The following is a 13,667-nucleotide window of genomic DNA, read 5'->3' as shown; positions in this document are numbered from 1 at the left end:
CAGAGAGGGCACAGGGCCAGATATGATCAGAGAGGGCACAGGGCCAGATATGATCAGAGAGGGCACAGGGCCAGATATGATCAGAGAGGGCACAGGGCCAGATATGATCAGAGAGGGCACAGGGCCAGATATGATCAGAGAGGGCACAGGGCCAGATATGATCAGAGAGGGCACAGGGCCAGATATGATCAGAGAGGGCACAGGGCCAGATATGATGGGTATTTTATTAGTGTCTAGCAGAGAGTCAATCAGCTCTTTGAAATCCAGTTTCAACTGTTCAGAGCTGCCCTTCGTTATGTCATTAGAACCCAACTGGACTACGATAGAATCAATGTCCATGTCCTGGTGTAGTACATTCAGGAGCAGCTTAGTAATGTCATTAGAACCCACATGTCCTGGTGTAGTACATTCAGGAGCAGCTTAGTAATGTCATTAAAACCCACATGTCCTGGTGTAGTACATTCAGGAGCAGCTTAGTAATGTCATTAAAACCCACATGTCCTGGTGTAGTACATTCAGGAGCAGCTTAGTAATGTCATTAAAACCCACATGTCCTGGTGTAGTACATTCAGGAGCAGCTTAGTAATGTCATTAAAACCCACATGTCCTGGTGTAGTACATTCAGGAGCAGCTTAGTAATGTCATTAGAACCCACATGTCCTGGTGTAGTACATTCAGGAGCAGCTTAGTAATGTCATTAAAACCCACATGTCCTGGTGTAGTACATTCAGGAGCAGCTTAGTAATGTCATTAGAACCCACATGTCCTGGTGTAGTACATTCAGGAGCAACTTAGTAATGTCATTAAAACCCACATGTCCTGGTGTAGTACATTCAGGAGCAGCTTAGTAATGTCATTAGAACCCACATGTCCTGATGTAGTACATTCAGGAGCAGCTTAGTAATGTCATTAGAACCCACATGTCCTGGTGTAGTACATTCAGGAGCAGCTTAGTAATGTCATTAAAACCCACATGTCCTGGTATAGTACATTCAGGAGCAACTTAGTAATGTCATTTACTCGAGCTCTGGGATAGGACATTGTTCCTGGTGCAAAAACAGTCACATTTCTTACCGTGAAGCTGCCCAAAATCACGGCTGGCGAGAAAGACGAGGAAATCCGCCCACTCCCACGCTTCACAGGATGTGTTTGCCGACGCCGACTTCGAAATCGTAGTAGTAGGCACTGCTGTCGTAAAACACAGGCACCCCCAGCGACGAGGGTTCCTCAAATGGATTTAAAAATGTAATGCTCTGATCCAGTGGAAACGTCACCAAATACCTGATTACTTCTTATCCCTTGTACAAATAGTGCACTATTTGCATAAATAGCCTACAGCTGTGTCTGTCCTGAGCTCAGTGGCGGGGGAAACCGAGGGTCCAGAATATTTTATACAATGCTGCAAGTTTGCTGCCGTTCCGGCCGGACACAGTTGATACCATGTTTCCAGGTCATTGCAGACGGGCCACGCATAGCCAATGTGATTTATAGGATATTTATCTTTAAAATCAGGATATTTTCTACCTGCAGGCTGCAATGCTTTTATTCGTTGGTTTCATGTCGGCTATTTTTACACAGTTGACAATAGAAGTTACTTGTAGATTTGAATACATTTTCATTTAGCTTTCGATTGAATTTAGACTAACCACATGATAATGATTTTGAGATAGACTATTATAAAATTAAACATGCATATGAAAATCATAACTGGCACGGACGGAGATCAGTAGAAATGGTAAGATAACTTGGTGCTCCGAATGGAAAAGGTTTTCCGACCGCTGGTGTAGCCTATTACCAGTAACTTCAGGAGCATAACGGCAGGCAGAATCAGAGGAGGGTCAGGTTCTCTTCTGGTTAAGACATCTTGATCCATGACTCCCTCTTCATTATTTAATCAAACTGTGTGCTTAAAAACAGACAGTCTCAGTACATATAGTTGATTTTATTAAAAACACATAGGGTGTGTCTATATATGGACAAATATACATTTTAAAAAGACGACGACTCTCGGGGACAGGCCTATTAAAATAACCTTCATGTTTGGTGTTGGATGTTTCTCTCAAGTGTCTGAATGTTACAGTAGGCAGGAAACACGGGACTTCCCTGTTCTACCACAATGACACAGAAAGAGTACACACACACACACACACACACACGCAGAAATGACAGAAAGAAGAGTCTTGGTTGAGAAACAAAAAAGGCCTCATTGATTTCGATGCACTTTGGAAGAACTGTCTGCTTCAGAGTGACTGACAGATGTCTGTCAATCAACCCGACAGGTCATTCTTCAGAAATAAAGTACCGACAGATGTCTGTCAATCAACCCGACAGGTCATTCTTCAGAAAATAAAGTACCGACAGATGTCTGTCAATCAACCCGACAGGTCATTCTTCAGAAAATACAGTACCGACAGATGTCTGTCAATCAACCCGACAGGTCATTCTTCAGAAAATACAGTACCGACAGATGTCTGTCAATCAACCCGACAGGTCTTCAGAAATAAAGTACCGACAGATGAACGACAAGAAGACAACAAGCATCTCAATTTGTAATGTCGTGGTTTTTATTTTTAACAGCTGACGGTTCCTGCCAGGACTGTAATCACCCTTTTTGGAATCCGTGGCCATGTGTGAAACGGAACCCTATTTCTTAGATATAGTACTATACAAGTAAAAGTAGTACGCTATATAGAGAATAGGGTGCCATTTGGGACTCATACAGTGAGAGTATAAACCTTTTGTTGATGTCTGCGACTGCTAACCCGGTCTTCAGTTCAGCTTTAAAAGACAACGTTTGTTTTTAAATGTAAATGGAATGTTATAGAAGGGTCCAAATACTTTAGTTTTTTTTTGCGATTTCACTTGTTTTTTGAGAAACTAAACAGCGATTACATTTCCTCACCCTCGTTGTGCAGAGCAGGGGCTCTGGAGAAAAAAAATGAACAAATGCCCCAAAAACATCAAAAAAAATACTTCCTTTAAGAAAGTGTAACAGTCTCAGTATTAGGCTGATCACGACACCGACATTTTACAAAGGATACGATACCAGGCCAAGTATCACGATCGATACCGAGTAATATCTCGATACCACTGTAAATAATCATCATCAGCCTAGCATCCTGTTTGCCCCGTCCGCGTCCCCGTCCGCGTCCCCGTCCGCGTCCCCGTCCACGGGACGCTTGTTCACTTTTTTTTTTGTTCTCCCAAAACATGTCACTGAAATTCACCCTTCTACTCAATACAACCATGTTGAATTTAACTTCAAACTGTTCAATGTATAATAGAATTATGCATAGAACGGCTGATTGGCTGATATTTACAAAAGGCCTAGCTGTAATTGGTCTGGAGGAATGAGAGGAAGGAATATACACCAGTGGGGGCTGCTGAAGGGAGGACTGGCTCATAATAATGGCTGGAATGGCACAAATAGAATGGCATCAAATACATAGAAACCATGTGTCTGATACCATTCCACTTATTCCGCTCCAGCCGTTACCACGAGCCTGTCCTCCCCAATTAAGGTTCCACCAACCTCCTGTGATATACAGGCATGATGAGCTGCGTGTCATTGTGTCAGTAAGGGGAAAACACTGCATGAAACCTTCTTTCCTCTTCAATTAACACAGACACACACTCTCCCTTCCTCACACTCTGTCTCACTCTCATAAACACTCCTCTCTCGGTCTCCCTCACTCTCATAAACACACCACTGTGTCTCCCTCACTCTCATAAACACACCTCTCTCTCAGTCTCTCTCACTCCTCTCTCTGTCTCTCTCACTCTCATAAACACACCTCTCTCTGTCTCTCTCCCTCTCATAAACACACCTCTCTCTGTCTCTCTCCCTCACTCTCATAAACACACCTCTCTCTGTCTCTCTCCCTCTGCCTCCCTCACTCTCATAAACACACCTCTCTCTGTCTCCCTCACTCTCATAAACACACCTCTCTCTGTCTCCCTCACTCTCATAAACACACCTCTCTCTGTCTCCCTCACTCTCATAAACACACCTCTCTCTGTCTCACTCACTCATAAACACACCTCTCTCTGTCTCTCTCTCTCAGTCTCCCTCACTCTCAAACACACCTCTCTCTGTCTCTATCACTCTCATAAACACACTGCTCTCTGTTTTCCTCTCACATCTCTCTCTCTGGTTATAACAGGCGATTAAATTATATAATGTATTAACATTGCTCGCTTTGCACGCTGCTCCAATGTAACAAATGTACAACTCTAACGACAAAATACTCGTCAGGATTAGCACCCCCATTTGCCATCATGGCTAAATTATATTTTAAAAAACTGACAGAGGAATAGACACATGTGAAGAAGGGACAGAGAGCAGGTGAGTGAGGGCTGGTAGGGGATGTGAAGAGGGGACAGAGAGCAAGTGAGTGAGGGCTGGTAGGGGATGTGAAGAGGGGACAGAGAGCAAGTGAGTGAGGGCTGGTAGGGGATGTGAAGAGGGGACAGAGAGCAGGTGAGTGAGGGCTGGTAGGGGATGTGAAGAGGAGACAGAGAGCAGGTGAGTGAGGGCTGGTAGGGGATGTGAAGAGGGGACAGAGAGCAGGTGAGGGTTGGTAGGCGATGTGAAGAGGGGACAGAGAGCAAGTGAGTGAGGGCTGGTAAGGGGATGTGAAGAGGGGACAGAGAGCAGGTGAGTGAGGGCTGGTAGGCGATGTGAAGAGGGGACAGAGAGCAAGTGAGTGAGGGTTGGTAGGGGATGTGAAGAGGGGACAGAGAGCAGGTGAGTGAGGGCTGGTAGGCGATGTGAAGAGGGGACAGAGAGCAAGTGAGTGAGGGCTGGTAGGGGATGTGAAGAGGGGACAGAGCAGGTGAGTGAGGGCTGGTAGGCGATGTGAAGAGGGGACAGAGAGCAAGTGAGTGAGGGCTGGTAAGGGGATGTGAAGAGGGGACAGAGAGCAGGTGAGTAAGGGCTGGTAGGGGATGTGAAGAGGGGACAGAGAGCAGGTGAGGGTTGGTAGGGGATGTGAAGAGGGGACAGAGAGCAAGTGAGTGAGGGCTGGTAGGGGATGTGAAGAGGGGACAGAGAGCAGGTGAGTGAGGGCTGGTAGGGGATGTGAAGAGGGGACAGAGAGCAGGTGAGTGAGGGCTGGTAGGGGATGTGAATAGGGGACAGAGAGCAAGTGAGTGAGGGCTGGTAGGGGATGTGAAGAGGGGACAGAGAGCAGGTGAGTGAGGGCTGGTCGGGGATGTGAAGAGGGGACAGAGAGCAGGTGAGTGAGGGCTGGTCGGGGATGTGAAGAGGGGACAGAGAGCAAGTGAGTGAGGGCTGGTAGGGGATGTGAAGAGGGGACAGAGAGCAGGTGAGTGAGGGCTGGTGGGGATGTGAAGAGGGGACAGAGAGCAGGTGAGTGAGGGCTGGTAGGGGATGTGAAGAGGGGACAGAGAGCAGGTGAGTGAGGGCTGGTAGGGGATGTGAAGAGGGGACAGAGAGCAAGTGAGTGAGGGCTGGTAGGGGATGTGAAGAGGGGACAGAGAGCAGGTGAGTGAGGGCTGGTAGGGGATGTGATGAGGGGACAGAGAGCAGGTGAGTGAGGGCTGGTAGGGGATGTGAAGAGGGGACAGAGAGCAGGTGAGTGAGGGCTGGTAGGGGATGTGAAGAGGGGACAGAGAGCAGGTGAGTGAGGGCTGGTAGGGGATGTGAATAGGGGACAGAGAGCAAGTGAGTGAGGGCTGGTAGGGGATGTGAAGAGGGGACAGAGAGCAGGTGAGTGAGGGCTGGTAGGGGATGTGAAGAGGGGACAGAGAGCAGGTGAGTGAGGGCTGGTAGGGGATGTGAAAAGGGGACAGAGAGCAGGTGAGTGAGGGCTGGTAGGGGATGTGAAGAGGGGACAGAGAGCAGGTGAGTGAGGGCTGGTGGGGATGTGAAGAGGGGACAGAGAGCAGGTGAGTGAGGGCTGGTAGGGGATGTGATGAGGGGACAGAGAGCAGGTGAGTGAGGGCTGGTAGGGGATGTGATGAGGGGACAGAGAGCAGGTGAGTGAGGGCTGGTAGGGGATGTGAAGAGGGGACAGAGAGCAGGTGAGTGAGGGCTGGTAGGGGATGTGATGAGGGGACAGAGAGCAGGTGAGTGAGGGCTGGTAGGGGATGTGAAGAGGGGACAGAGAGCAGGTGAGTGAGGGCTGGTAGGGGATGTGATGAGGGGACAGAGAGCAGGTGAGTGAGGGCTGGTAGGGGATGTGAAGAGGGGACAGAGAGCAGGTGAGTGAGGGCTGGTAGGGGATGTGAAGAGGGGACAGAGAGCAGGTGAGTGAGGGCTGGTAGGGGATGTGAAGAGGGGACAGAGAGCAGGTGAGTGAGGGCTGGTAGGGGATGTGAAGAGGGGACAGAGAGCAGGTGAGTGAGGGCTGGTAGGGGATGTAGCTGGATGATTAGAGGTGCCACGGGTGATATGTGCAGGAACGTGAAGTGGATATCATTAGACCTGCTCAGACAAGAGACAAGCGGCTGTTGCTTCGATTCAACTGAATCTATAAACAAAACGAGCTTCATAAACATTTAATAAACGGGCGCCAGCCAGTCCAGAGGGGGGGGGGGGGGGGGGGGGGGGGGGGGTCTGAAAATGGCTGGATCTCCAATTAGTATGGGAGCTGAGGTAGTCAGAGACTGCCAACCAACAGAACTATACAGAATGCCCTTCTGGTAGTCAGAGACTGCCAACCAACAGAACTATACAAAATGCCCTTCTGGTAGTCAGAGACTGCCAACCAACAGAACTATACAAAATGCCCTTATGGTAGTCAGAGACTGCCAACCAACAGAACTATACAAAATGCCCTTCTGGTAGTCAGAGACTGCCAACCAACAGAACTATACAAAATGCCCTTCTGGTAGTCAGAGACTGCCAACCAACAAAACTATACAAAATGCCCTTCTGGTAGTCAGAGACTGCCAACCAACAGAACTATACAAAATGCCCTTCTGGTAGTCAGAGACTGCCAACCAACAGAACTATACAAAATGCCCTTCTGGTAGTCAGAGACTGCCAACCAACAGAACTATACAAAATGCCCTTCTGGTAGTCAGAGACTGCCAACCAACAGAACTATACAAAATGCCCTTCTGGTAGTCAGAGACTGCCAACCAACCAACTATCCTTCCTTCTACTTTCCAAAGTTGAGGCAGGAATTCTTTCTATAAAAAAGAAATCAATCATTATTCTCAGCATTTCAATGTGCGTTTTAAGAGAGAGAGAGAGCTTATCGTTTAATCAAAAGTAACAAAGTCATAAAAAAAAAAAAGAAGGGGAACTTGCTCAATTTGGACTCCATTTAAAATGTTCAAAATACGCAGGGTCTATATTACGAAACCTAGAGAACGAGACAACTGTGGTTTTATTAACTTGTAGCACTAGTTTCAGATCAGTAAGACATTCTTTAAATGATATAATAATGACTACAGAGTCAACCCAAGTCCAGGATATAATAATGACTACCGAGTCAACCCAAGTCCAGGATATAATAATGACTACCGAGTCAACCCAAGTCCAGGATATAATAATGACTACCGAGTCAACCCAAGTCCAGGATATAATAATGACTACCAAGTCAACCCAAGTCCAGGATATAATAATGACTACCGAGTCAACCCAAGTCCAGGATATAATAATGACTACCAAGTCAACCCAAGTCCAGGATATAATAATGACTACCGAGTCAACCCAAGTCCAGGATATAATAATGACTACCGAGTCAACCCAAGTCCAGGATATAATAATGACTACAGAGTCAACCCAACCCAAGTCCAGGATATAATAATGACTACAGAGTCAACCCAACCCAAGTCCAGGATATAATAATGACTACAGAGTCAACCCAACCCAAGTCCAGGATATAATAATGACTACCGAGTCAACCCAAGTCCAGGATATAATAATGACTACCGAGTCAACCCAAGTCCAGGATATAATAATGACTACAGAGTCAACCCAAGTCCAGGATATAATAATGACTACCGAGTCAACCCAAGTCCAGGATATAATAATGACTACCGAGTCAACCCAAGTCCAGGATATAATAATGACTACCGAGTCAACCCAAGTCCAGGATATAATAATGACTACAGAGTCAACCCAAGTCCAGGATATAATAATGACTACAGAGTCAACCCAAGTCCAGGATATAATAATGACTACAGAGTCAACCCAAGTCCAGGATATAATAATGACTACAGAGTCAACCCAAGTCCAGGATATAATAATGACTACAGAGTCAACCCAAGTCCAGGATATAATAATGACTACCGAGTCAACCCAAGTCCAGGATATAATAATGACTACCGAGTCAACCCAAGTCCAGGATATAATAATGACTACCGAGTCAACCCAAGTCCAGGATATAATAATGACTACAGAGTCAACCCAAGTCCAGGATATAATAATGACTACCGAGTCAACCCAAGTCCAGGATATAATGACTACCAAGTCAACCCAAGTCCAGGATATAATAATGACTACCGAGTCAACCCAAGTCCAGGATATAATGACTACAGAGTCAACCCAAGTCCAGGATATAATAATGACTACCAAGTCAACCATATTAGAAGACTTGACGATAATGAAGTCTTATCATATACCAGACATACCTAAATCTATCAGGGCCTGAGACCAGTCTCATCGATAATGGTGCTGGTCCAGTGAGCAACGGTTAGGTTTTTAGGTACTGTAGGGGCAGACCTCAACAGCATCATTTAAAATTAGCATATATATATATATATATATATATATATCCGACGAATGACAGGCCTGAAGGAGAGCAGTCCTGGTAGTTCATTTGTTCCACGCAGGGAGACTGTCAAGTGGATTTAAAGGTAGGTCCAAGAGTCCAGCCCCCCCCCCCCCCCCCCCCCCCCCCCAACACAAACACACCATTCATATGAAAAACCCATGTGAACAACCAGCCCTGATGACAACCAGTAGACAAGCCATGGCCCAGTAAGATAGAGAATACGTAATCTCTGAACGCTGTACTGTACCTTCTGGAGCCTTTGGAATAGGTGAAGGTGAAGGTGGCGTCAGTGTATCTGAAATCTGAAATAAGAGGGCAAACAGAACCGGTCAGAACAGAAACTAAGAGGAGGGTTATTAACCAAGCCACTGCCACAGAGAGAAGAAGAAAAAGAACCCTTTCAACAAATGCAGTTTCCATGGAAACATCAAAAGGGGGTTCCCACTGACTGAAAAAAATATATTAAAAAAAGGGGATAAAAATTGTTGGCCAACAAAAATATAAAATCACAACATGCAACAATTGCAAAGTTCTTACTAAGAGTTACAGGTCATATAAATTAATTAATTAGTGAATAATCTATGGATGTCACGTGACTAGGAATACAGATATGCATTACGGGTCAAAGATACCTTAAAAAAAAAAAGAAAAGTACAGGTGTGGTCAGTATCTGATGTGACCACCATTTTGTTTTTATTTAACTATGCTATGGAGCACAACACCTTTATTTAACTTTGCCTCATGCAGCACGACACATCTCATTCATATAGAGTTGATCAGGCTGTTCATTGTGGCCTGCGGAATGTTGTCCCACTCCTCAACGAAATGTGCAAAGTTGCTGGATATTGGCGGGAACTGGAACACGCTGTCGTACACGTGGATCTAGAGCATCCCAAACATGCTCAATGGGTGACATGTCTGGAGAGTATGCAGGCCATAGAAGAACTGGGACATTTTCAGCTTCCAGGAATTGTGTACAGATCCTTGCGACATGGGGCCGTGCATTATCATGCTGAAACATGAGGTGATGGCGGCAGATGAATGGCACGACAATGGACCTCAGGATCTCATCACGGTATCTCTGTGCATTCAAATTGCCATTGAAAAAATGCAACGGTGTTTGCTGTCCGTAGCTTCTGTCTACCCATACCATAACCCCACCATGGTGCACACTTCACAACGTCATACACGCTGTCTGTCATCTTCCCGGTACAGTTGAAACCAGGATTCATCCGTGAAGAGCACACTTCTCCAGCGTGCCAGTGGCCATCGAAGGTGAGCATTTTCCCACTGAAGTTAGTTACAACGCCAAACTGTTGGACATACTGCCAAATTCTCTAAAATGACAGAGGCAGCTTATGGTAGAGAAATTAACATTTAATTATATGGTAGACATTCCTGCAGTCAGCCTGCCAATATGCACGCTCCCTCAACTTGAGACATCTGTGGCGTTATGTGCCAAAACTGCACATTTTAGAGTGGCCTTTTATTGTCCCCCAGCACAAGGTGCACCTGTGTAATGAGCATGCTGTTTAAATCAGCTTCTTGATATGCTACAACTGTCAGGTAGATGGATTATCTTTGCAAAGGATAAATGCTCACTAACAGAGATGTAAACTAATTTGTGCACAACATTTGAGAGAAGTAAGAGTTTAGTGCGTATGAAACATTTCTGTGATCTTTTCTTTCAGCTCATGAAACATGGGACCAACACTTTATGTGTTGCGTTTATATTTTTGTCAGTATAAGTTTACACAACCGTTAGCCTATGTCCGGTACAAATAACGTCGATAGGCGAATAGACTAGTTACGGCTGGTGTCATCAATATTATGGCTGTCTGTCAATCTGTAGGGATGCTAAACCAAAGCCGTGTGTCATCATGACAAGCATATTAATGTCATTTTTCGGCTACATTCTATTTTGATTTGTTTCAAATAATTAGTCACATTTAAAAAATAAAATAAACTTTCCGTACCATGGTCAAATGTTTCTCCAGACCAAAATGTAATAATAACTCAGACACTGTTAGGCTTGACCAATGTAATCATCGCACACACACCTATCAAATAAAATGTCGGTCTATAATTAGATTAATTTGTGATACTGACAACTGTGTCTAGAAGATGTTATTTGATGCTTTTTGCTATCGAGGACAGGGACGAAACGGATGAGTGTGTGTGTGTGAATCAACACACACCTTACGGCTTTATTAACCTGGGTGGAACACGTACCGTTCCACTACCACGGCTGTACACAGACACACTCACCAGAGAAAAGGCAGTCTTTCTCTGCCTTGCACCTTTGAATTACAATGTCGACGTCTTTTTGTATTCTCTCTTGTCTTGAACACATCCCCATGAAATAAAACCCCACAGGAATAATGGCTTCTCTTCTCTAATAAAAAGGCAAACTAAGATCCCATCCAAAGGACTGATGTATTTCCAGTAAACTGAATTTCCGATGGAGCTGGGCTGGCTGGTTGGATGAGACTGCTTTGGTTATATTCCAGGTGTGTCCGATCGTCGTACCGTTTCGTTTCAGGTCGTAACGGATATCATCTCGAATAACAACCAACGGTGATACTTTTATACAGCAGGAGTCGGCAGTAGTAATAGTTCCGCACTTCGATGGATTTCATTAAAATAGCCTGTTCCACTTTTACTCCTAAAGCCCCAGTCTCCACTCTTAATCACTGTGCACTGCTAAACCCAATAATGGCGATCTGTAAAGCTAAGATCAAAGATTGTTATTAACCAAGATAGATCTAAGCCTGTCGTTTCCAATGAAGGCAAATGAAATCATAGCGGGCCGAACAAGCACCAGTTAGTGAGATCCTATTGGCGCGGTCTGGCATTTATTTGGATATTTCCATTAGGGAACGCCTACTCTGTGATGTTCGCGTGTTCAATCACTACAATCGCCCTTGCAAATCAATTAAAATGGAGAGAGAAAAAAATAACTTCTGGCAAAGGGTAAAGTCTACAAAAAGCATTCCACTCGGTTTGTTACAGATTCAAATTTTGTAAATCGAAAACCGGTTAGAGATCAAATGTTTCATTGATGAGAAAATGTGCAGAATGTCGGCCAAAATAAAATCTCGCGCTATGTTCTTCCACCGCCGGCCACTGGGCTTCCACTCATCACCATATTTGGAAACACCAACCGGATGATTCACATTTATATATCCGGTGAAATATCTGGCTCATTGTTCTATCTGTGCTAAAACTATGAGCCTACTGCTAGTCTTAAAGTGAAACCAACATCGCTTAACTCCAACTAAGGTCGTCGCTTGTTACCACAGCCACAAAGTCATAAAATCCGCCTATTTCCACCACTTGAGTTTGAGTTTGAGTTTATTTTTACAGGGACAGTGCACATTAATCAACGTTTCAGTAAAAGTGCCGGTTTTAGCCAGCTGGCAAATTTTCAACCGCAGTCCCTGGGCAGGTTATTAAAAACAATTACAATATAGACAATAGCAACATAGAACAAGACATAGCATACAGACAGAGCAACATAGGACAAGCAAGACGTAGCATACAGACAGAGCAACATAGACCAAAAAGCAGCAAGACAAAATTCATAAAAGCAACAAAGTGTTTCCACACCTCACAAGTTACAGACAACAGACATGGAAAGCGGCAATACACAGCTAGGGACCATGTTCACAAATCTGATTGACCTTTAGCCATGTCTTCAAGCATTTTGTGAAAGTGTGATATGTGGTGCAGTTATGTGTGTCTGATGGCAGTGTATTCCAGACATGGGAAGCTCTCACAGAAAAAGCGGATTTACTAAAGGTGCTTTTCCTTAAGGGAACTATACAGTCACCTCTCATGGCAGACCTTGTGGATCTGCTGCCATATGTTTGGGTTTTCTGTTTAACAAAAATACTGAGTGGAGGGGGAGCCAAGCCATTTAGGATCTTGAATACAAGACATGCATCGGTGTATTGCACAAGATTTTCCCAACTCAGGAGCTCATGCTTTCTGAGGATGTGACAGTGATGATGGCTATTGGGCTTCCTATCAAGCACTTTGAGAGCCTGTTTGTAGACAGACTGAATAGGTCTTTTTTTTTTTTTTTTTTTTTTGGGGGTGGATCAGCTTAATATTGCGGAAAGAATGTTGCTTCCAATGTAATTGTCTGCATCATTTCCAATCCCCCATATTTTTTTGGGTAAATATATATATCCATACACGCATGCATACATATATACATATATACATACACATACCTATATAGACATACATACTTTTTTAAAGAATATACCTTTATTATTATTCCCCGCAACCCTACCACCGCTCCCCCAATTGGAGTAAACTAATAAACACTTCTGCTTTTACCTTCAATTTATACATCTTATACCTATTTTACAGACACAGACTACTTTATAATAGTTCTCTCTTGTTTGTTCTTAGTCCTTCCTCTATTTCTGTTGTCCATCCAATTTTATTTCCACTTGTAACTGTGCTATTTCACAAAAGCTCCGCACCTATACAAATTTCACAGATCCCGTATGCCCTACATTGTTTATCTTGTTATTAGTCCCACCCTTCAGTTCCACTCAACCCTTCCCATCTATCTTCCAACATCATCCATTTCGGATTTTTATTTGCCATATATTTTTCAACTGTGCTGTGATGCTTCACAAAAGATTTGAACCTTCCTATTCTCATAGCTTCTACAGATTGTAAATTAAAAATAAACATTTTTGCTAAAATAATTATTATATTATTGATTGATTGACTATGGCTTTTCAAATCCCCCAGTATTGCTATCTGTAGCGTTAGTTCTAGGCAAATGTTGCAATTCTTCAGCCATTCCTGGACCTGTGACCAAAAACGAGCTACATATGGACAATACCAAAATAAATGATCTAATGACTCTGCCTCCTCACAACAGAATCTGCAGAG

At 44.4% G+C, this 13,667-nt stretch overlaps 1 protein-coding gene across 1 annotated transcript in view; it reads right to left on the bottom strand.

Moving 5' to 3' along the window:
- The window catches only part of LOC120063425 (protein mono-ADP-ribosyltransferase PARP8-like), an 88,537-nt gene extending 77,074 nt beyond the window's left edge, over nucleotides 1-11,463 (bottom strand). The window contains exons 1-2 of the mRNA XM_039013795.1: nucleotides 11,019-11,463; nucleotides 8,998-9,052 (exon numbers count right to left, since the gene is read on the bottom strand). Of these exons, the coding sequence (XP_038869723.1) occupies nucleotides 8,998-9,052; nucleotides 11,019-11,109 (146 nt within the window). The 5' untranslated portion in view covers nucleotides 11,110-11,463. The remainder of the gene's footprint in view (nucleotides 1-8,997; nucleotides 9,053-11,018) is intronic.
- Nucleotides 11,464-13,667: the final 2,204 nt, after the last annotated feature.

This window comes from Salvelinus namaycush, chromosome 18 (genome assembly GCF_016432855.1).
Source record: "Salvelinus namaycush isolate Seneca chromosome 18, SaNama_1.0, whole genome shotgun sequence".
Taxonomy (NCBI): Eukaryota; Metazoa; Chordata; class Actinopteri; order Salmoniformes; family Salmonidae; genus Salvelinus; species Salvelinus namaycush.
The sequence above is the reverse complement of the archived record's forward strand: the minus strand, read 5'-3'. Positions and strand labels throughout refer to the sequence as shown.